Source organism: Anser anser, assembly GCF_964211835.1.
Source record: "Anser anser genome assembly, chromosome: 12".
In the NCBI taxonomy this organism is placed as follows: Eukaryota; Metazoa; Chordata; class Aves; order Anseriformes; family Anatidae; genus Anser; species Anser anser.
Window position 1 is genome coordinate 18,116,962 of NC_139733.1, and position 26,083 is coordinate 18,143,044.

The window sequence follows — 26,083 nt, forward strand, 5'->3', positions numbered from 1 at the left end:
CTTCCCAATACACTTCTCCCTTCTGTCTCTCCCTCCCCTGCCCCTCATTTGATGAAAATAAGTGAGACATTACAGAAGTTTTTCTGACAGCAGTTACACCTCACTTCAGACAGCACAAGAACCAAAGCATCACCAAAACCCAGAATGCCTACATGCTGCTCCTACTTCAGTTTCCCCATCAGTGGTGATAGAAAAAGCTCAAGTGCAGAAGTGCCTGCTAGGGATTCCGGATAACCTCCCCCATGCTGCTTCTCTGCAGTTTAAAGCTTGTCTTCCACAACATAGAGTTCCCCTTACAAGGTCAAATTTGGGGTTTGGATTTTATTTTTTTTTCCTACCTCTAGCTGATTCAACAGTAAAAACTTTCACTCTCAGTAATGAAACCTACTTTTCTGGATCTCATCTGTCCTCTTTTGTTGTTGCTCCTTTTGTCTCTCCTTTTAACTACCACTACAGGACTTTCTAACTTCCCTTTGGGAAAGACCAGCTTTAATTTATTTTCCAAAGTTTCAGCCATCCCATTACACTGCTTAGGCAGGATCCTGCCAGGTGCTCACTATTCTTTAACAACGCTCTTGTCCAGGCACACTCTGGTGTACTTATGGCAGCACAAGAAGGAAGAGAGAAGAATAAAAGCTGTAAGGATGAACGATAATATTTAAAAATGGTAATCGAGCGTAATTCCCTGATTGAACTCTGAATCCCAAAGTTGCTATAAGAACCGTTCGTATTTGTGCCACTTTACATGAACTTCCTCTGAAATCTGAGGCAGCTTTTCCCACGGAGCAAGTCTTGCTACTGCTCCTGCTGCCCCCCAACTCCTGAGCACTGCGGGGACGTCTGAGATGCTGCTATGCCCTGCCGAGGAAGCAGATCGAGACGGGAAATGCATGCTGTCCACAACCAGATTCATCCCACATCTACAAAACTACTGGTGTGCTTCAACATCTTCAGAATGAATTGCACAACTGATTTGTGTTCCCCCCTGCCCTTATTTTAAACTTAACTCCCTTCCTCTGTTATTTCCATCCTTCTGCTCTGTAACACCTAAAAGAATTATGTTCTTACACATCTAGTTTCTACAACCTTTGGTTTTCAGACTGGTTTAAAGTTAAATAAATCATCCTTTTCATGACTCCACGCTTTTGAATATATTGTATATTTATTGCTAGATTATAAGCCTCATTAAAATCTATAATGATAAATTAGTCAGTCTCTTGATTCTGTCAGTGCTGTTATTAATTGCTTTCATAACCATTACTACACACTTCACCGGTGATAAAAATTTTAAAGCTAGATAAAATCAACTTAGCTAAAGCTCACTCTTAATAGTGCACTCTTAAACCTCAAAGTAAAAGTAATCACACTTCTTATATTTAAGTTAAAGTTGATAAATTACTTATACAGCAAACAGAACCTCACTACATCCAGCAGCATGCAAAAATATGCACCTCAAGGCAGGGATCCAAAGAAAAGTTTTCACATTAAAATTCTTTCATTGTACATGCATGTTTAAAATTTTATCAGAAATCTTGTTTCTGGTAATTTGCCAACCTTTACAAGTTTCTCTTTTCAACCTAAATTCTCATTATTTTTAATGTAATTTTGCTCTGGAATAGACCCAGGATTTAGACAAACTACTACCTGTCATCTTCTCTTACAAACACAAGAGGAGACATGGTTTGAAAAATCCATCAAAGGGGGAACAAATTCTTCACGTGGTGGAAGAGCACTGAAGTCTATTGACAGAACCAGCAAAAGCCTTTTATGCCAGCTCTCAGACAACATCCATCCTACAGGTAAAACAGAGAAAGACAAGTTCTGTAACCTGCAACATCAGCGTGCCCTCTTGCAGCATACTGTATGGTACATACTGAACAAAACAAAAATCCATGCAAGTGTATTTTCTTCTGTCATTATACCCACCATTTTCATTCTTTATGACTTCATAGTATTCTTTTTAATATTCACATGAAAACATTTTTCTCCCCTTTGGACAATTTCAGCCTAAGAAACTGCAAAAGCAAGCAATGAATACTTTTGCTGTGTATCGGTTGTGATTCCCTATTACCTGACACCATCATGAAAGCACCTCAGTCTAATCTATTAGTATGCACTGAGATTTATTAGAAATTTGGGCATGCAAAATTGTGTGGTTCAATAATCAGATATGGACTTAGAATTTACCTGTTTTCCTTATAAATATAAAATACTTAGAAATCCTGCAATGTATCTTTCTTAAAACACTGAAATTTAAAAACTCATCCTTTTACCTGATTTTTAGCAAGTTATCTCTCTCCACATTTCACTTTTGCCTAAAGTACAAAAAAGAGTTACAGCGAAACAAATTTACTTACAGTTTTCTTAGTTTCTTTACCTTTCAAAGTTTCCAGGGATTTCAAGTTTCCCTTGCCAAAGTATCCTGAAAACATTAGTTTTTTAAATACATATATATATATATATAAACATATTTCAAAGTTAGCAGATTCTGGCAGCTTAACTGTGTCCTAAATTCTTGATTGAATTCCATAACTCTATTTGTTTTAATGCAATTCAGAGAACAGGTTTCATGCAATCTGTAGTGTTGAAGTCAAGCAGTCATTAAGAACCAACACTGCTCTCGCCCCTAACTGCAACAATACTCACACCTGTTTTCCTGGAAGGATTTCAAAACTTTATTCTTTGTGATTATGTATAAGGCATAAGGCAGACAAGCCAGAAAAAAAAAAAAAAGTATTTTTCAACTGATTCTGATTCTTTTACCCATTACTGAACTGCAGACATTACTTTGAAAAATTTGTACTTATGTAGAAAACATAAAAACTGGTAAACATATATTAGATCTTCCATAATTTACTTTTAAGTATAGAAGAGTAGTAGTAGAATATATTTTTAAATAGGGAGCATAAAATATGAAACATAAGCAAGAAACAAGAGAATTCACATGGTAAAAAAACACAAACAACAAAAAACACAAACAAATATAAAGACAACTGCAACTTCACCACCATTACTTAAGTTTCAATTTGATTAGCTTTACGAAGGAAGAGGAAAGTAAAAGATGGTATAAAAACCTTTAATCCCCTGGGACAAGCCTTTAGTTTCTGATCATGGAAGAATAACATTAATGATTTATATCACACTGTAAAACAGCTGTTTAAATATTCAGTGTCCTTAATTTTAACCAGCAGCTTCCTAGCTGAACTAACAATATTGGTGACCATGCACTGTACCAACGTACACAGTCTCTCTTCTTGTCTTAGCTTCTGTTTGTCCCCTTAGTTTTCTTTATGGATTTATAAAGAGCTGCTTGTTACTACACACAGTCACAACATACACTGTACGAGGACACTGGACAAGCTGTTAGTTCCATTAGCTTAATAATAGATTTTTGAGTGTGATTTCCAATTAATTTTTTTTCCACATTCCATGGAAAGCCAAAATTACAAAGCCATATGGTGCTTCATAAGTAACAATTAAAAGTTATTTTCTAATCTTTATGCACAAAAAAAACCACCAAACCACCAACCCACACCACCATAAAAATACATATGGGCACAAGGGCACGAAGGAAATGAAGCTCTGGAATGTCTGCAGCTGTCCAGGAGGATCCAAGCACTTCCTTAGCTTCTTCCCCACTCACACATTTCCAGTCCGTGCTAACCCTGGATATTACAGTTAATGACAATGTATGCCTCAAAGCTCATAATTAAGGCTCTCTTTTGAAACTGCAACATCATAACAACAGCTTGTACTAAGATCTGTGTACCACAATGCATGTTCTGATTCTGATACTCCTCTATACCCCTTGCATGGATTTGTTAACAGCTTTGTCCCTACCCAGGCACAAGCATTTGCAGAGCTCTGCCACTCAGAGAAGTCTCATCCGTACTGGGATCTGGGAGTCCATCGGCTTACTGCAGGACCCTGCTATTTTTCCAGCAATTCACACTATCCAACACAGGCACACAACTGTAATTGAACTATTCTACTCCCACGTAAATGAAACTTAAGCTGTTGCTCCAAATGATCCCCTAGCAGCCCCCTTCCTCCTTTCCGACCCTTGTAACACCTTCTGTATGTGCTAATTGTAGAGCAACTAGATACGGGACTCCCGCTTGGGTACCCAAAGTTAGATAAACTCTTAACGTTTCTTATGTAAACTGGAAATAACAGGGCTGGCTACCTTCCTCATTGGACACTCCTGGACTAAGACCTGCATATGGGAAGGGAAGGTTTCCTTAGAAGCACCTTGTATAGCTGCTTTTATTACCCCTACTACTGGAAGTCAAACTGATGGGGAGAGAGATTTTGTTGTTTTTCTCATGAGCACCCAGACTGCAGAGCACAGGCTAGCCCTGGGTAGCTGGAAAGCAGCATTCACCACCAGCACAGGCAGATCCAAACACATTCACTCACCATATAAATGATTCTTATCATCTGCACATCTCCTGGGGACAATATTAACAAGAGATTTTGCTAAACAAAGAGCAATAGGAAGAAAATATATCAAAAACTTAGACATCAACGTATTATTTTAAAGTTGAGCGGATTGTATACCTTTCTAAATATACCTATTTTTAAATCTGCTGAATTCTTGCATTCAAAAGTACTGTACACTGTGATCTCTGTCGATTCTCAAGAGAGCAATTTTGTCAAATTCATCTTTTGTGGAAAGATATTTTGAGGCTATACTGAAGATAAGCCAAAGAAAAGAAAATTTAACATCCTTTCAAATTCATACTCACAGGATTTTTTTTTCCCCTAACAGTCTATGCACTGCTTTTATATATAATATATACACATATATATGTAGATCTACCAGCATAAAGATTTCATTAATCTAAAAACTTAAAACGGAATATTCATGTTCTAAAGTACAGAATATAAAAATTATGGTAAGTGCAGGGACAAAAGAAAAGAAAAAAAAAGTTCTCCTTTGTGTATTTTATTAAAAACGATCTAAATTTAACTGCTGTTTGCATAATGCAATAATATTCAATTAAAGGCAAGCCTGTAACTTCAGTTAATACTAATATAACCTAAAAGTATTCAGCAAGAAATATACATACCGAAGAACTTTACAGGTCTGACTGAAAATACTACAGTACTTTGGAATGTGTACCTTGAGAAGATAGGTATACACAAACTTACAGATAGTATTTTGTATACAAAAACACTAAGTTTAGCTATTAAAGAGAACGCTCAACAATATTGCCTGCAAGTGTAATGATCCTTTCCCAAAACGTGCACTTCCAAAGCACGTTACACCTAAGTAGGTCTAACATATCTCACCAACCCACATCACACCAGACATACTGTATTTTCTTCTCAGTTTGAAAGCGCTGTGGCAAGTCCATATATACATCTAGATAATATGTTACAGCGTAAGAAATGGGTTGCTCTTTTGTACAAAGCTTGTTACTGAGCAATTTGTGAATCTTCGTATTGTGAACATCTCAAATTCTGTATTAGTCAATCTGGTTTCAGTCAATGATCTTGTAGGTACACCGTTAGAGACACAGGAAAGCCATCCCTGGGAATGGGATCTTTTTTCCTGGAAAGATATATTTAGCAGTTGATACACTTGAAGCAAACATCCGTACCAGGAGGCAAGTCAACTCACATGGCCCACTGCTTGTGTTTTCTTTCCTTGGTATTCTACCAGGTATTTCATACTGGTATTTGCTTTAGATTTTCAACAACTTGCCACATGGTCTACATGACTCGATCAAAGTTAGGACACAACACACAATATTATGGAAAATTTGGCTACCACCTTGCTGTAAAACAGCACTCCATGGATGGTTCCTTGTAAGTAGAGAACTACAGCTTTTTAGCAGGATACACTACCTCAACGACAGTCCTAACAATTCATCCCTTTTGCTCTTCAGGATTGCTTTTAAAAGTTCCATATAAAGGTCCCAAGCATAGAAAAATAATATGTTTATAATATAAAACAATGCCAACAGTTGACTTTTAAGAATTCCACAGTAAAAATAAAAAATGGTTATACATTACAAAAAAAAAGCCACAAACATTAAATGGAGTATAGAAGTTATTCTGTGTATATCAGTGATGTATTACAAACATCATTAGTGTTTTAGCTACTAAGAAATACTGAAAAGCAGCATTTTACTTGCTAAATTACTGACAAAACTGCTACTAAAAATGTATGTCTTGGTGTACAGTCATTTACTCCAAAGTGACATTTTTAAGATAAATAATTGATTTCATTTAAAGCAAGTAATTATCAACCAAACTCATCATTTTCTAATTTCCCCCCCCCCCCAAGAAGTGTTATCTCTAGCATGCGTCCTAAACAAACCCACAAGAATCTAAATCATTCTTTATTTTCTTTCTTGACTCTTCCTTTTTTAGCACAATCTATTTTTTTCCTCCTTTTTATACACAAATTTCTATTGTTTCACAAGGGAAGACTTTTTCAAATTTGTCACAAATGTAGCCATTCTGATATCAACAGATTTTTCTTCAAAGCAAATTGGATACACAGCCTCTAGACTACAATTTGAAAGATGAACATATTGAATACATGAGAAATGAAATCAGATAACACACAATAATTTTCTCTTACACCATTGCTCTGAAACTGAACGACTACAATCACATCCTTTCTTTCAACTAACACAAACTGCCTTTATGATATTACCTCAGTTGACTCTTGCAGAACCACATCTGCATCTGCTAAAACTTTTTAAGCAGCAGCAACTAAAGTGAGGTTAGGCCCTGCTTGCTGGTAGCCTGCAGCAAAGTTGAAATATCAATAATTGCCTGATTTTCAGTATAGAAAACATTTTTAGAAATGAAATAGTTTTAAATAAAGCCCTAGTTGGTCACAGAATAATGGCTTATGTAAAATGAAATGATCCACGCTTCAAGGCAGCCTGTACTCTATCCCAAAAGGCTAGGAGAAAAATAAAAAAAATATAGATAAAAATATAAAATCATAAAGCCAATGAGAAGACGACAGAACAAGGCATAAAGGTCCACCATCCCCAGCACAAAGCACTGTCCATGCGCCTGTAACCTAGGAAAACAGCAGAGGGACAAGAAATACAGAAGCAAGAGAAGAGTATCAGAGTGAAGAACCTGAACCATTTTGTGAAATAAAGTAATTTCCCCTAGGAGTGGGATGTTTCACGGCCCTGTGTAGTGCAGCTCTAGAGAAATGCTTCAGCCAGAACTGCAGAAAAGGCGTTGATGGAGAGAACAAGACACCTAAGGCTCTGACCTTGGCCATCCACATTAGTGATGTGTGCTCTATGCAATAAACTTTTCATGAAGCTCTCAACTTTCCTAGCCTAATGAAAGAAACAGGGTAACAAATAAAACTAAATATTAAGAGTGGATTACTTTCAGCAGAGTGCTACTGCAACCTTCTGCTCTTCTGTCCAAGGAGTGAAGTGATGAAGTACTGCAATACCACTCCTGTGACTTGGTGGTTAGAGTTGGCAGCCTTCTGTCGACATCTCCAAGGAACTATCCTGTTACACAATCAATTAAGCAAATAGACAAAGAAAGAAAAATCTTGCAAATGAGCAGTTAGAAGATCACGCACATTTCATTACTATTACCATTTTTCTACATGGCTTCTTATCATTCACCTAAGTCAGAACAGTCATCAAAAATTAAGATTTAATTCTGCATTAAACAAACTAAGAGTAGCTTTAAAGTGGTTCAAAATCTACATAAATCAAACACAGCCAGACTTCTATTGCTTATAATATTGACCTCAGCCTGTAAAGCTATTACACAGGCATTCAAATTTAAGGTCTACGGATTTGCTTTCAAAGCTTTCCTTGGACGCACCTGACTTGAAATGGAGCTTCTCAGTGCTTGAGGAAGTCTGGATCAAAAATATATATATATATATATATCATAGACTAAACTTTATAAAACACTCGTAATCTGTAACAATAATTCGGAAGCATTTTTTAAAGGTTCTGTTTTTCAAGTGCTACAGTGCAGAGTATCCTTCTTTGAAAACACTCTCCAAAATACCCAAGAGCTGCCAGCTAAAATTGTTGGTTTTGAAACTTCAGACCATCTGTATTTGAAATGAGCATTCTGTAGATAGATATTTGCACCTTTACCATGCCAAGACATGCCAAAGGAGGGAGTCTCAAATGTAAACACGTTCTGCTTGCATGGGTACAGACACAAACATACAAATATAAAAAATACACTAAAAAGAGTATTTTCCTGCAAAGATGCACTTGAAGTCAGAATCAGCCTGTTTATTTTTTATGCTTATAGCATCCATTGAACTAGCACACTGTTTGGCTACAAAAGCATCGTCTATATACTAACCCACTCAAAAAAGTGGAAAAACATTATAAAAAATGGAAAAACATTAGTCCCTTTAAAAAAAAAAAGTTTTTATTATTTTTAATTTGTAGTTGGCATTTCTTACACTCTCAAACATGATGAATTATTATAAAAAACAATACAAGTAGCAAGATCAATTGGTATCTTCCCATTACTTCTAGTAGTCACTACCCAACAAAGCAATTCAGCCATACAGTTGAACATGCACCTTACAATCTCTAGGGTCCTAAAATCATATGGCCCAGTTATGTTGCCAGACCCATTTGTGTACAAAATATACATGAAAAATGACTTCTGGCTGCAGCATTTCACAGTATATATAAAAAAAAATCCACTTTCCAAACTCATAGGTTGAGCAAAAAGTTTAACACATCTCTTTATTTGTAATTTATGCAGAAAATTAATACACTTTGTAAAAGATCGTCAAAGTTGTTTTCCTGTTTGGGGCTTTTTTTTTTCTTTTTAACAAAAGATAGCTTTCACACACTTCTGTTTTTCCTGCTGACAATTTAATCTCCTCCTCTTGTAAATATGTGCCTCTAAGAATAAATCATGTTTTATTATTAAAAATAAAAATATGATTCAATACAAAGCAGAAAAGCCAATCTCTATAAAGTTTCCCAACACAGCTTTTATATGATAATTCAAGTATGCACCCAGCAAGGCATTTAAGCAAGAATATCCTAGCTGTACATGGGACTGAATATTAATGGATTATGTAATGCATTTAAAATTCAAAAAATGCACAGCTTCGGCCAGTTCCTGAGAAGTAAAATCAATGGTAACTCTTTATAATGGCAGTAATGAGTACCTGACATATCTGAGAACTATTGCCTATATTAGAGCCAAAATAAGTCCACAAAATTAATAATGAAGTAGCATTTTTTGACTTCTATAGTCAGGTCAGTTTTACTCTTAAGTTCGTTGATACAGAGGAAAAAAACACCGCCAACAAAAAAAAAAATCAACAACTGGATTTTTCCATAGATGTATTCTGCTTGGAAAAGTGCCTGCATGAAGCACACCAGGGAACAGGAGTGCAAGCAGCCCATATCACCTTGCCCTTTGTTTAGATTGTCAGTTTTTCTTTTTGATCTTTCTTTGCAGTTGAAAAAACAAAAATTGATTTTCCCTGTTGAACTGAAGTCGAAAAAGGACAATATTTTATTTAAGATCCTTCACTCCCCCACGTAAGCCTATTTCTTTATTTATATACAAAAGAAACTATCTTTTTGTTCTCGTAAAAAATATTTTCAAGTAGGGAATGCTCTCGGTGGTCTGACTGTGATTTCATAAAAAAAGGAGGGGCTTAGACTCCCCATATTGGCCTCCTGCAGAAAAGCACACACCTCAGAAACCTTCTGGAGCTACAGAAGCTGAGCTTCAGGAAAGCAACGGTCATGCTCGTTAGGTGTTTGCATCAACCTAGGTTACTTGTAATGTTATGATCAAAATCTTGTTTGTGGGCAAAGAGAAAAGCATAGTTTATATAGATATAAAGCCAAGACCATATTGCCAGTATATCCATAATCTTAATAGTCTAATCAAAACTTCATGATTATTCCAGAATTATTACAGAAAAATGAAGATCTGTATATGAAAACATTTCAATTAATAACACAATTAAAAATTTTTATATGTGTATTTCTTAATTTCTACCCCTTTCCTGGTGTTAAACTTGTCCTTCTAGAGCTCTCCTGGGTCCCATGGCTTGCAGTTTCATTGTGGTCTAGGGTGTTAAAGTGTTCTTCAGCTTGCGGAGTCCTTTGCTGGAAAAAATACGATGTTCACATTGATGGTTTTGTCTTCCTGACTTTAAGATCCATACACTTAAAATCTATTTTTTTGTATTTTATTTTTAAAAAATGGTCCACAGGTCCACATTGATCTGAAATCGCTATATACAGTGCCTTTTAGAGATGTTAGATACCAATTCTTTGCTCTCTTTCTTAATCCGAACATAGTTTTGTCCAGCTCTAGGTTTGCATTTCTTTAACTGAGCTTTTGTTGAGTTATTCAGAGCCATGGATCTCCAGCACTAGACTGTACTAAAGCTCCTGATTTTTTTACTCATTGGTTTACAGTTCTAGTAAAATGCAAGTAAAGCCAACAGAACAGCTGTGCTAATCTCAAATGCTGTGAGATTCGTCCATGTCTCACTGAAGACAGGATATAGTTATGGTTGCTTTTAAGAACAGTCTTCAGTCACCAAAGGAAGCAACGACTTCCAGCAAACAAAATGTTACATCCCATTTCATGCTTTCACATAATTCTCAAAGATAAACCTTGTAACTTCACTAAAGCTTCTGAAGTTTCTCCCCACTCACCATGCATTCAGTGAGCCCCTCGAACATCTTGCAGCAGGTAGTAATACCATCCATCAACATATTCCAATAGTAGTTGATCATTAAATGAGAAATATTGTGTACACTAAGAGATTAGCTATTAAACATATGTTTTAACCCACTGCCGCAAAAAAAAATAATTACTGAATTTAATAATTAATTCCTTCAATTGCATTTACAACTTGCACTTCAGAATAAAGTGCTGATATTGGCATAAAACAAAAAAAGGCTCTCTAACACTCACAGGTACTACTGGTACTGGTGGACTGCAAACTTGCCGTGTTATCTGCATGCATTCTTGAGATGCTTGAAGAAAGCAGAGCTCACAGACTGCTGAGCTGCCCTCGAAGCTGCAGGAAAGCTGAGGACATGTGCTCTCACAACTGCCCACTCGGAAGCACTAGAAGCTCCTGCCCATGGCAGGCTGCAGCGTGCAGACATCCAGCTGTTCCCCTTGACTGCTCCAGTCCTTTTAATCTCTCTTTTTCTGTGAATTTGAGAAGGCTTACACAGCTTTGCCCAAGCATTTCATTCGAATCAATTCGGCATTTGATTTGTCACACAGAACTCTATTCAGAACAGTCCAGTGGAGAGCATACCAAATGCTGTGTAATTGTGACCAAACAGTCTGCAGTGAGGCCAACCACCGAGAAGTTTAAACCCAAAGAATACAAACTGTGAGTCTCCTTAAGCTATGTGATCCTCCCTCCTCTTTAAATCCTGCAACAAGGAGGATGTGTAAGACAACCAAATTTAGTTACAAAAAAAGGCACTTTTTACATCCACCAGGTACACGTGCAAGTCTCAATTATTATTGGTGCTGACCTGGTTATTCAGAAGCTTACTTTCCTTCCTCATGCACTACCCTGTCCTGTGTAGACCTTCCCTAGCCCTTTGAGGGCAAGCACACATCCTGCTCACCAGTACTAGCAGCTGAGCATCCGCATCTCAACCTCCAGTCACTACCTCTTAGCAAAGATATAACTACATACGTTACACTCAGACTTCAAGTTTTCCAGATTGCATAACATTAAGTTAGCCTACAAAAATGGATGCAAGGGCAACAGGGAGGCATTAGCTTCTCATTTGGCAGTCAGCATTTACAGGGAAAGATGCATCTCGACATGACGTTGAAATCAGCAACGCTCAGTTTCATTTAGGCTTACTGCAAGATGAGCTCTGCAGGGACTCTGCAAGGAGGTATTATGCTTGGAACTTGAATTCTATGTATTTTAATGAAACTGCAAAGACCAAGCATCTCTGTGAGTGAGCAGCCCTATGAAATTCCAAAATTTGCAGCTTTCTCAATTACTCACATATCAAGGGAGTTTTTCTGGTTAAAAAATTAAATTGCAACAAGCAACAACTGTGTGTGCAAAGACAAAGAATGTGCAGCTGATTTGTGTGTTCTGAACCTGTGCTGAACCTGCAAAGGGACTGACGTATCAGGTGAGTAAGTACATCTCAGATGTTCGCATTATGTTCAATGCCATTCAGCTACTGCTCAGCTTCAGATGAGCAAGACTGTGAATCAGATCTGTGTTGAACTTGTCAGCAGCAGAGGATCGTATCTATACACAATCTTTACAACCAGGGTCCAGCTGAGAGACCTAAGCACCACTCACATGGCCCCTGCTATGAATCCCCTAAAAACAGATTAATTCCCAGACATCCTTACAACTATTAAAAACTGGTTAATATTTTATTAGCTTAAGGGCAGCAAGTTGCTTTGAAAAGAAAAACCCCGAAAAACCCACTTTACAACTCTTGTGCACTCACTCAGTCATGTCTGCCTGGTTTACGAATTTTAAGAGGTAACTACTGAAAAAGAACTTTACAGTATATTATTACTTTCTTCTACACTGCAGAAAATAGTTTTGGATTTTATTGAAGTGTCAGGTATAGAATAGGGCAATTTTTCTCTAAGAGTCAGAATTTTTGCATGATGCTTTGTTCATGCTTCTGCCATCTCTTCCACTGCAGCCTTCTCACTTTGAGATCACGTTCAGACCTTCTATTTGAGAAAGTATAAACTATATATGTGAGTATAAACTATATATTTGTAAAACAGTGGCCACAGCTTACTCCCAGAATGTCTCCTGTGATATAATTTACCTAATATTATGCAAAAGAGGAGAGATCTAAGTAGCTAAAACAATTCATAGAGAGACAAGAGAACACACAATTAATGTTGCCTTGCCTGCTGTTAACTGCAGTAATTACTTGTTAGTTGTGTGGGAAGGAACGTAATGTATCCTATCGTATAGGCAAGGCCAGGCTGGATGGGGCTTTGAGCAACCTGGTCTAGTGCGAGGTGTCCCTGCCCATAGCAGGAGGCTGGAACTAGACGACCTTTAAGGTTCCTTCCAACCCAAACCATTCTATGATTCTCTGACTACTTCAGTGATGTGCTCCTGGTAAATTACCTCTGAACCTAGCCATTAAAAATCTCTCCCTAGTATTTAACTAGACTGGTTTACTTCCTTTCTTCAGTTTTCTAAAGGAACACTTTGTGCACTCTATGGAAGTTTGTACGTATCACTATTTACAGATACTAGATGTCAAAAAGTGTAAAAAATAGCCATAAATCAGAATCCATAACATTCAAAATCATAAAACAGACAGAAAGCTGTATGAACACAAGAAAATCAGGAGACTCACTGGGAAAATGGACAACATGAAATATGAAAATACATCAAATTGTTTTCATCCCCAAACTGTAAAATAACTTTTCAGTGAGGTATCGTTAAGCATGTAGCAACTTCTTATGGCTCAAAGAAACAACTATTTAAATAAATACTATCTGCATATGGACTTCAAATACGAATGTCACTCAAAAGATAAACATAAGCACCTATTTATAGCACAAGTTAATTACCATATTTAAATGGCACATTACTTTATGGCATGTGATGTAAGTTTGTATTTATAGATGAAAATTTGTATAAGAAAATACTTTTTTCTCAGATAGTTAAACTTGCTGAATCTTGCAAAAAAATTCAACCATGGTAAAACGAAAAAAATGGGATGCTGGACCTGCAGACAGTATCAGGATTACTATTATGATACTCTTCAGTGGAGCACAATACTCATACACCTAACAGACAATGAGATCAAGACAGCTACTGCTCAGATACACAGATGAATGGCTGGAGGGATGAAGGGATAAGATTTGACAGGGAGCAGAGGGAAGCACAGTGAAGTAATGATGAATCTTCCCAGTGACTTTAATGAATTTAGAATGGGACTAGGCAAAGCAACATATTTTTCCTCTTCCCAAAACACATTAAGAGCATAAAATAAAATATTATAAGATCATTTATACAACAAGAAACTAGATGGACTGGTCAAAACCACTAAGCCATGAAACTATACTTCTGATACAAAAGAACTGACTTTCCACAGAAAGTTTCAGCTGTTCAAGCATCCGACTTTTTTTTTTCCTCCTCCAAAATCAAATTACTTTGAACTTGTTTCGCCCCTGCAGCGATGCGATGCTCCCAGGTGTCCCTGCCCTGCGCCCTGGCTCCAGCAGCACCCCGTGCCCAACGTGCCCTCTGCTGCGCACCAGGCCGGCCGACGTGACTCAGGAGATGTATTCAGGGCTGGAAGTTGGTCTGGCCAGAAGATGAGGACAGCCACGGTCATACAAAACACCAGCAGCACCATGGCAATAACTTGAAGCAAGGTTGTTTGATTTATTTTTTAACCAAAAATTAAGACCTTCTCCATGAAGAAAAACAATTCTGCACATGCATCATAGTTACACTGCTGTAGCATTTCCTCCTTACTATCTATGACCTCCTCTTTTTTCCTTTCCTTTACATTTTTTATTGTTTACACTGTAAACATATCATGGCTGCCTTCCTTTCCTCTCTCTGCAAAAATCCTGGGTTGTTCTTAAGCATTTAGAACAATAAATATCTTTAAGATTTATGGCCTAACGTTTGGCTCTATTCATCTTACTCAGGTGAGCGGTCCAACTGAGCCCAAGGGAGGTGCAAGAAAAATGTTCTCCTTCACAGTGACACAGGAAACAATAGCTGCCTTCACAGCGGGACGGGGTAGAGTATACCACATATGAAAAATCCAAAGTTGACCGTGTGACCTATAACAAACCAAAAATCACTTAAATAAGAGCACAGCTAAACTCTCGAACTAAGCTGAACATGATTTTCACTAGATGTTTTTCATGATGACATTCTTGAGGGTTAACACCTCATTTAAAATATACAGTGATGCACAAAGTTAGATAGTATCTCCCCACTGAATCCAGCAGGGTTACAAAGGCACATTTCATATTCATGAGCGTGTTAAAATGTTTTACTCTTTTTAAACTGCAAATATTTGAAGATATGTAGATAAACATATTTTAAATTCACAGCACTTTCTCAAATATGAAGTAGCAGATTAACAAAATGTCAGATCATCCTCAGCTTCAAAAACTGTTCTACCATTTTAGGTGAAGATTGTCTACACAAAAAAATCACAGCCTCTTATGATCATAGTTCTCAGCTGCTGGATGTATTCAGACTATCAACTTGTAAATTGCTCCCATCTTTGAAGATAAAACAAAGCTCTTGCAAGTCATGCTAACCTTTGCCAAATACCAGTTAAGATTACTCCATAGACTGGATGAAGAAAAGAGGGAAAAGAAATCGTGGTGTGGAGGCTGTATGTTGTGAGCTCTCTGAGTGTTGTACAAGCTCGAAGAGATTTCTAGCTTGGTTCAAAACCATGTGTTTTTATAGCAAATGTACAATCAAATATCCTTACACATCAATCATAACCCATCCTAAAACACCACCTATTCCATAAAGACCAAAGGTATACCAAATTTAACAGAAACAATTGACAGATCTAGAAAAAATGCAATTTCTTTGATTGAATTATATACTGAAAGTGGTTATCTAACAATTCTTTGCTCCTGCTACACTCTGCGTCACCTGTGGGATGGTGGAGATCGGGGAAATTATGATGGCATCAAAGTAGGGCAATAACCAGAACTGCCACACTAAAATCTCAACAAAAGAAATAGTAAAAAGATTGAACAATAATTCAGAATTCAGTTAAAGAAAAGCATCCGAGTTAAGAATTGTTCTTTCAGCACTATTTTAACTATTAATTTGAAGGAACTTATCACTACTCTAGCTTCACTCTTTGTGAAGTTTCCCTATTTAATTCTCCCTAAATTTAGTACAGTTCCTCCTCCCCTTTATTGTGCCAGCCTTCTAAGCCCCAATGACAAAAAAAAGTCTCTACACATACCTAGAACAATAGGTAACAACGAGATGATAACCACATCTAATGTCATATTTGTCCCCTTTGCAGATGGAACTGCGGCCACAAATAAAATCAGTTTCAAGTTTTAAAAGGACCACAGTATGGAGGGGGGAATAAATAAGATATTTCTTCCAAGCACCTACTACCAAGCTGCTCACCATATGAAAGAGCTTTGCCAGTAAGGACCTAACAGACACTATAAAAAGGGATTAATTACAAATTATTCTTGTCTCTAGACGGTCATCATTCTTCTCTTAGAGTTCATATTAATTCAACACAATTTTACTACTAGTACTCCCATTAGAAAAGCTTAAAATAACACATATTACAGATATAAGGGTCTACACTCTTGACATCCTTATACAAGGGATTATATGTCAACAGGCTGATCACCTGGATGATACAGCACTAAGCAGTGAAGACCCATCAATCTGAGATTTGTCACCTCAAGTTTCTAACCAATAAATGCTATTGCAAAATTAATACTTAAAACACGTCTCCTGCTGAGAGTTTATACCATGTAGACAATAGAAGTGAGATTCTGCTGGTCCAGGTCAGCCCAAAGATCACAAAACCAACAACACAGCCAACATAGTAACGAGGACCAGAGAGGAAAAACTGCAAACTGCCAACTGAGAACCAGAACTTTTCTATCGCAGGTTTAACCAAGAGCATGGAGAGTATTTATTATCAAAACTGTGCTGAGCTCTAGTTAATATCAACACATTTGTTTTAAAAATAAATCAGGCTTCATCAGAAATGAGAGAATTCTCAAGGAAGTGCAAGTTTTGTATGGTTCTGGGCAATAACCATTATTTTGTCCCATATACTTTGTTAAAATACAAGAGACAACTAAATGGTCGGTAGGCCAAGCTGGCATTTTGTTCAGTAGCTGAACAGTTTATATCAAATGATTTGTATTCAGTTCTACCTTGAAACACATTCAGTGATGCAGTCAGTGATGGCAGAATCCTAAAACAAACAAACAACAACAGAAACCAGCACAACTCATTTATCTCCCATCAGAAGCATACATTCCCAAAAGGGGATACACTGTGGTATTTGGATAAAAGCAGCCACTATAAATACAGGTAATATAAAAAAATGGCTATTTGGTGTCACAGATGGATTTTTACAACACTGCTTTACAAATTAAAAACAAAACAAATGCTTTATCACACCCTTTCCAAAGCAAGCCAGAAAAACAAGGAAAAAAAAAAAAGAACTTCAGTTTCAGTAATCAACCCGAAACATTTTAAAGCAGATGGGCATCTAGAGAGTGTAGAAGGTGTGATTTCTCTCCTTTACACAGCTGCTAGAGCTGCAGAGAAAACAACGTTGTTTAGTTTTTCATATCTTATACATAAAACGTGTCTAATGGTTCTGATTTTATGCGTGAAAAAATGAAAATTTCATGCAGCTGCTTCTCAATTACACATCTGGTTATTGTTTTGCAGCTGCAAAACTACCTTGAAGAACTGTAAAATATGGTGTGACAAGTCTGGAATAAATACTAGGAGTCATATTGTACCTTCCTTGTGATGTGTTGAATTTTTACCACCTTTTAGAATTCCTGTATCAAGAGCTATGGCTTCTGTCACCTTTTTCTTTTATAAACAAAAATCCACTAATATATTTAACACAACTGAAATTTGTAAGTGACCACTTTCTATGACAAACTTTAAATATGAAATTCAGTGCCCCATTTCTGGAGTATTTTTTCCTTTCCTTCCAAGTAGCTATTTTGGTAATTTGATCAAAAATCCAACACAGAAAACAATAAGTCAGCACAACATTAGTGTCAAACATCTGAAATGAGATTTTGATTTGTTAGCCCCCTAGCCATTACTCATATTACTATAAATCTATTGAATATGAAGACATTTGGTGACAAAGAATGGTTATAAAATACCTAACTACTGTAAGCAGTCTCAAGCTTGCATTTACTGACTCACTCTCAGCATGTAATTTTCTAACAAAGGGAGTAGATAAGAAACACAAAACAGATTTGCTTTTCATAACCATGCATTTGAAATTAACTATTTCAGTAAGTTCTCACTAGACATAGGGTCCCTCGAAGAATTTCCATACCTAAAATATTAAAAATGCTAAAATTTGTAATTTAACTTGAAACAAAGAGGTTCAACAGCGCAATACCCAGTGGTAAGCTTTCACAAAATCTTTTATTAATTTTGTTTCAAAAAGAATAAAACTCAAAATCACAGTTAGGCAAGCTACAAGTTTTATTTCTTTGTCAGTTTTTCTGGCATGCAGGACGCAACACGTGGCCGTTATCAACAAATGCACGTGTTATTTGACAGCTCTCCCTTTTCCACACAGGTGCTAAGGGCTTCCGGGGAAAAAGATTGCTAAGCTGAAGAGGAGGAACCAGGCATGCAGTATAGCTAAGTGAGAGACCCCCTGCAGGGTTTACCAAGGATAATACATTGCTTAAGTACTGCTCTGCTTAATATTTTGCTACTTCTCATCCGCCTCTGAAATAGTTCCTTTGCACAAAACCCAGAAGAAGGGCAGAGAACAAGCAGGAATTACAAGATTTATAAACAAACCACACACACAACAAGAGGAAAACAACAGTAGTATTTTAGGGCTCATGTCCAGGGAGAAAGGTCCTGCTACACAGTGGTGCAGAACAGCTGCTGTGTATTAAATCCTCAAAACGGAAACTCTAATTCCACCTTGAGAGTGCCTTTATGTGGTTTAGCTCCCAAGACAGATTAAGTTAAAGCACCTAAAAGCAATCTTAGAGTAAAGGAAGAATGTCCACAAAAAGAGCTAAGTAAAGAATAATTACTATACTCCAGCATTTCAGGTATGCTGTATCACAGTAAATTCGCCACGACTTTCCAACAAAATCCTTAGCAAAGCAGGCTTCCGTGAATACAGCCTTTTAACAACTTACCTAACTCTTCTGATTCTCCCTGATTTTTCATTCAGTAGATGGGGTAAACAAACTGGATAACTGACATAACAATCATTAAGCCCCCCCCCCCCCCAAATTAAACAGTAACATACAAGATGTCACTTTCATAACTCTTAATCTAGTTTATCATTTACATCATTTTCATACAAGTGAGATTTTTAATATTGTTGGCACAACTAAATATGGAAAAAAGTCAAAAAAACCAAACCATTTAAAAGTGGACAAATACAGAGAAAAACATTGTAAGAACTGTTTACTAGTCACTATTTATTTTCTATACACAGAAAGCTTGATTTCCACAACTTGTCAAGTGGAAGTTCAAGCAAATCAACTCAGGAAAAAAAAAAAGTGAGTGTGTACAAATACACAGTGCCTTTTAGCAGAATAGAGCTGTTGCACTAATTTGTTGTAATTAATTAATTTGTTGCAGGATGAGATATAACAGACTTCCACACAAAAAAGGAAGAGTCTTCTTTCAACCGTAAGTCAGGAGATGGAAGACGGCATTAGGGAGAGACAAGAGACAAAATGGATACTATAAGGAAAAGGCTTTAAGAAAGAATAGGAAATTGGAAAAAGGACAAACAGCAAGAAGATTAAAACCACAGACCACAGCAAGTTTTGTGGAGCTTTGCAATGGATGATGAAATACATGAAGTGCATTCAGTAGGTGCCAATGAAGCCAAGATTGGAAGTAACAGAATAATAACAGGTATTTCCTATTGTGAATTTGCAGCAAAATGCAGGTACCGTCTAGTCTTGGATTTCACCACTTCCATTAATGGCCAAATCCATTAACTGAAAACCTGCTAAATGCAACAGAGAAATATTCATGCTCAACAATGCTGAACAGGGTCCAGAAGAAACTCATCCACCACTAGCTTTCTATTAAATTTAAAAGGTTGTTTTCTAAATAGTTACCCACTGGAGAATAGAATCATATTAGTCAATAACTTATAGCATCATTTTGCCTGAAAGGACAGTTTTAGAAAGCCGTAATTTAAGTATAAAGAACTTTAATAAAAGCTGTCAGAGAACATAAGAGGAGTTATGGGAGAGCAGTTTCCTCACAGCGAGCAAGCTTGTTGCACACAGCTCCACAGAACAGCATATTTCAGAAACACGTGATTTTTCACCACATGCAGAAAGCAGAACCCAAGGGACTCTAAAAAATAACTAGTTAAAACTAATAAGTACATTGGCTTTTTTTTTTTTTGGAGAAATAACATTATGCACAGGTGATAAATTATTGCTACGCAGTGAACCAACCACACAATGCAAAGAAATATGGAAATCACAGAAATGCAGGAGGCAATTCCTCTCGTACCTACTCTGCAAGAGAAAAAGGAAGAAAGGAAGTTAAAGCATGTATGCAAAGCCTGTGATGACAGCAAGAAAGATCAGCTAAACAGGCAAAGAATTCACAGACTGAGGAGTAAATTGAGCAAGTCACTTAAACTTAATTTGAAGTACAAATGGCTGCTCTGTACAGGATGCTCACAGAAAAGCTCCTCTTGGTATAACAAAGAAGAACCTAAATTCACATTTCTAATCCCCTCAGAAACACTAAGTTTAAGGGTCTTTTCATTTTTCCTAACATAAAATCTTAGATTAATTGTAGGTAGCACTATCACCACCAATTTCTTCGTAATCTATACAAAAAGAGAAAGTTACCGAGCTAAGGACCCATTTTCGATCCCTTCTAAACACATACCGATTTTCTGGTGGTTTTCCCGACTTGTGTTGGAGATTAACTCTGAGACAAGGAATCTAAACCAGCTTCTAAAAAATCAAGTGTTTCAACTAAAGGAAAAAATCCCCACGTGCTGAGATAGGAAGGAGTGGTGATCACATGACTGAAAACTTTCAATATTCTAAGAAAATGGTGAATAATAGGTGACAGGTAAATGACCACATAGAAAGAGGCTTCAATAAATCCCTGCTGTTGTTTATAAAATGTTTTACCTCTCCAGCCTGATATAAAAAGCCTGCCTTTAGTCCAGAGCTGAATTTTGAGTTCTGTCATGCATAAGGCAATAGAAATAGGATGTGCAGAGACTACATTTTCTTATATTCTTCTAAAAAAAAAAAAAGTGAATAAAGGCCTTGCACTCAATTCAATTGCACTTCTCTGCGATAAGAGTGTGAACACTGCACCTGACTGATTCCTAAATGTAATGAAACACTCTAAGTGGCAATGGGCAGCACTCTATTGCTTTTGTTAAAAATCAGGAAAAGAAATGCATGCCAAGCTTCTAGCATCCATTTAGGATACTCAGCATTTTCAACCACCTCCATAAGTTCTCTACTGATTCTAAGAGCCAATTGACAGTACATAGTAACACCCTCCAGCATAATTATAATCCCTTTCAGCTTTGTCCATCTACTAGTTTAAAATGAAGGTTCCCTTAACAACTTCGCCATCAGACAGAACGTAAAACACAGTGCCCAAGTTGAAGTAGACTTAAGTGCCTCTGGTGGGGAAGGCTAGAGAAAAATGGATCCTGAAATGATGCACAGTGCATCTGCCCAATCCAAGCAATGAAAATGCTCACATCCTAATGGCGTGGGTGTATGTATACATAGATACGATTTTTTTTGCTTATATCAGTACAGCAGTATATGAAAGAAATGCAACAAAAAAAGGGAATGCCTTCTCCAGATAAATAAACCCCGAATGTACCACTGCATCAAGAGAAAATCAGATCAAAAGACGTGTGAGTTAATACAGAACAGCCAGATTATCTTACAGTTCTAGTACCTCCATTTAACAGAGAACAAAGTGAAATATTTGGGAGCTGAGCATTTGTCTGAAATGTAAGAACTTGTTTACAGATTGTGTTTCTTCAGATGGCAGATCAAGCAGTACCTTATTGATGCAGCAAAACAGCACAACACCTTTTTATTTCACTCTTGAAAACTTAGGAATTTTAGCATGAAACACAAAGTCATTTGTAACTGTGTTTCTTGGCATTCTATAAATATTGCCTTCTCTACAAGACTTACACCTGAAAATTGCTTAGCACGTAAAAGGCACTGAATTCCTTGGGGCCTAATTCTGTATTCTTTACAGTACTAAACTTCTTTTGAAGTCAGTATTAGTGATGTCATTTTAATTTTCTTCACATCTGCCATTCTTATCTTAGAAGAAAAAACCTTTAATTTCATTAAAAATTCCTTGTAGACTGCCTTTTGTACTGTTGGTAAGTTCTGAAAATATTTCTGAGAAAATTAATATTCAGTGTATTCAGTATACACATTAATAGAACACAGAGCAATAGAGGAAATGAGCAAACGATAATAAAACTGCTGATACTGGATAAAGGTAAAGCCTTTCAAGAATACATGCATTAACACCTTTCTGACAAGCAAAGACAGCAGTAAAAATGATCTGATCCCATCTTTTTCCACTGCATCAACGGGAACTTCAATAGCAAAACTGGCGACTACAGGCACAGTTAATACATGCTCAGTCTTCTGTATTTGGCGGAATTGTGATTTTTTTAATAAAAATTAACACTTTGTAAATATTTCAGTATCAGCAATTTCTGTCCTATTATTTGTACCCCTCTAACACATAGAGATCCACGTGAATGACAATGCTGTAAGATTATCAAGGGAAAATACTGCTTTTCCCATATGTAAGATGACATGCCTACAGAAAGAACCTTCTTTCACAAGAAAAATACCAAAATTTTGAATTGCAAGTTTTGATAAAAGAGAAAAACAGAGTAAGTTGAGTATGCTGGCAAGTATTCTTTCTTGTTTTCAGAATTGAAAGATAAGGACAGCTGCAATGTGTCATATAATATCAAAACCCCAGATTTTTGAGCAGTATTTGGCAGTGGTGATTGGCCTTTCCTTTCACCATCTTTCATTCCAGAATGCCTACCTATTGAGAACATCCCAAAGCTGCCTCCATTCGTTATTTTATTTTGGAGTATTTTGTGCCTCTTGTAGGCTGAAGGTTTTTGTTTTGCTCCTAACTTTTTACTGGGCAGTTGTATATTCAAAAGACAACAGCCTGCATCACGTTGTGCAGACAAACCTGAGTCTGAAGGATCATAAAGGAGCTAAATCTGATAAAATCTTGAAACAAAGATTACAGCAGCAAAACTTGTGTTCTTAATGCTTCGTTTTCAAAGTGCATGTTAGAAGGAAGACAGCATACTATCAGAATGATTACAAGGATGCTGTTAATTATTTAGTGGATTGATGGGGTGTGTCAATCATTTCAACATGAAATAGCTTTCACACTAAACCACAGTTCTTTAATGCCCAGTAATGTAGCGTGTTTGAATGCAATTATATAAGATGAAGAAATGTATCAGTGACTGGTAATTTTTTGAGATGTTAACAAGCCAACCTAGTAAAAACACACAAAATTTACATGACAGTTTCATTAACTACAAAAGTTAATTTTTTTTATTTGCCAGAAAAAAACATATAGACTAAGCATTTCTGCGATTTGCAAAACAACCAAGCAAGAGGTTATTTAAAATCTAGCATCATAAAACAGAAAAGGTTCACTGCCTTTAATGGAGCAATTTATTTCTGCAAATAGTTATAGGGATCTAGAATAGTTATCGTTATTGGATAGACTAATCCTTTTATGAGCTCAATCATGAAGAGGAGAGTTTAAGCACTGAAAGATTTGTGGAAAACCTGCCACAGCCTCACTTAGCATTTCTTGATTTTCTCAGATGTCCAGATGCAAAGAAACCCTCCAATTTTATGAGCTTTGCTTTGCATCAGCTTTTTACAGTTTGCCCTACCAAACGACCAGAGCAGTAGCATTTAATGCTTCATTTCAAATACATTTTCAAATATTCTGGTTGACATAAGAAGGTTTTGATTACTGAAAAATGTATCATCTTAATGATGTTATAGAGATTTAGCAAGCCATTATGCTAATCCTATTCAGCTACTTGAGGTCTGATGAGATCTTTCATATCAGTAACTGAAAAACAGTTAACTAAGTGGCCTGCCCATGCATTATGTAAAACATTAAAAATCTTCCTGTTGTTAGACAATTAGACTGCAGTAATGGCTTTCTTCCAGCATTTTGATGTATGGTAAATTAATTTTAACAAAAGCTAAATTAAAAGTGGAAGACTATGCAAAATACTAATATTAACTTTAGAAAAATAGAGAACTTTTTAACGTTTAGAACATTTAGAATCAGGTGACATATGTACTTAAATAAATTGTTTGAGGTAACAGGTATTACATTAATTCCTTTCTGACCTATACTCTCATCCTATGTTCACTGCACTAAAGCGAGGATGCCACAGAACATAAATGATGTTCCAGAAGCATGGTTTTCTCTCCCAATCACTACCAAATCGTTTTCTGATAGTAGGTAATTGACTTCACCTTTTCTCATTTGCTCATATGGAAAAATATACGTGGCCAAACAAGTGTGTACATAATTCCTTATTACATATTTTATTTCTTCATAGAAAGAACAGTTGAGGTTGAAAGGGTGTGATTGTCTAGTCCAACGCACCTGCTCAAAGCAGGGTCTGCTACAGCAAGTTACCCCAGACTGCGTCCAACTGGATTCTGATTGTCTTCAAAAATGGAGAGTCCAAGACCTTTTTCTTCCTTAGTTTTTTTCATAAAGCAAAATTTTGTTTGAAAACAGCTTTCTGCAAGTTCATTTACTTTATTTACTTAAGTTTTATCAAGTATCAGCCATTCATGACGTTATTCTCAATTCTGAATTGCCAAAATGACATAAATAGCGTCAATTATAAACTGCGTGCTGTATGTTGCCAACCTTTAAGAAAAAGAGTTCAGAGAAAATACTACTGTTAAACATTGTTGTTCACATATGAAGTAAATATTTATGGTCAGGGTAATATATTAAACCTTTTCAATAAACCTCAATTTGAAGATTGTGTACAACTTATTAGAAAGCAATTTATTTTCCAGATTGTTATCTGGTGAAGCAGATTCCTCCCATTATCAGTCAACTTACTTAGTCTCTGAGCAGCCTCCAGGGCATCATTTGCAGAATCAGCCACAAAGAATCTCTGAACTGTAACCCCATGGTCTGCCATTAGTTTTTTGCTTTGGTACTCCTGCAGATTCAGCCATCGTCTAGGGGTTAATTGAACAGCCTAGAAAAATGAGAGGGGAAAATAACATAATGCTCATTAACAACAGTTCCTCAGACAGTCAACTAAGCTCTTCAGTCCTGTGGTTATCTCAAGTCAGCAGCTGAACAACACTGTTTCAGAGAAAAGGTAGAATACACATCAATTCCCTTAAAAGCATTTTCTTAATATTTATGCATTCAAAGTATTCTGAAAGCTACAGAGATTTTAAGCCACACAAGGGTCACTGGTGATCTCTGCTAGAAATAAAATGTCTTGCATTTAATATCAACAAAGATTGGCAAACTTCATTTGAACAGTAATATTTATTTATGGTTTTATGTTAGTCTGTACAATAAAGATTGTATTAGAAGACCATTACCTTAAAACAATTTTTTTTTCATATCAAATACCTTTATTTACACTCAATCTTACAAAAATTCTCATTATAAAAATGGTTCTACTTATTCTATGCATATTTTGCAGCATCTCCGGGAAGAAAAACAACATGGAATTACCATCACCCTGTATTAAACAACATGTATGTATTATCAGTGGTCTGTTACTTATGCTTGGCTGGTCGTAAGTACATCTTGTTGAAGAAGCCATTACAACCATGCCAGCCACGTGAGGCCAACAACTGGAGAACAATTTACACCATTCCTGATGGTGGGAATTCTCAACACACGAGCTTAGATGTTTCTGCATACAGAAATATTTATCGTGGATACAAAGATAAGGCAGAGTTATACCCACACACATTATATTTGCTAGTTTCAGAGGTTAAACCATTGACACTCTGGACATCGCTGGTTCATTACTGAACGATTTAAAGTACACTTTCTCCACAGGGGATGACTCGTTACAGATAAAAGCAAGAATTAAGGAGCTGTTAACACCCTGTTAACTTCACATACAGTTCTGTTGCTGAATTTAAACCAACAATTACAATCTGTTGGTTTAAATTCAGCAACAAGTACAACAGATACCTTAGGCCCAGCTCTGAAAAAACATTTGAAGTAACGTGGGTTTAAGTTTTTTTTTTTGTTTATTTTTTAGTC

At 36.5% G+C, this 26,083-nt stretch overlaps 1 protein-coding gene across 1 annotated transcript in view; it reads right to left on the bottom strand.

Moving 5' to 3' along the window:
* Positions 1–26,083, bottom strand: part of SUCLG2 (succinate-CoA ligase GDP-forming subunit beta) — a 114,698-nt gene that overhangs the window by 67,269 nt on the left and 21,346 nt on the right. The window contains exon 2 of the mRNA XM_083795726.1: positions 24,905–25,046. Coding sequence (XP_083651852.1) covers positions 24,905–25,046 — 142 coding nt within the window. The remainder of the gene's footprint in view (positions 1–24,904; positions 25,047–26,083) is intronic.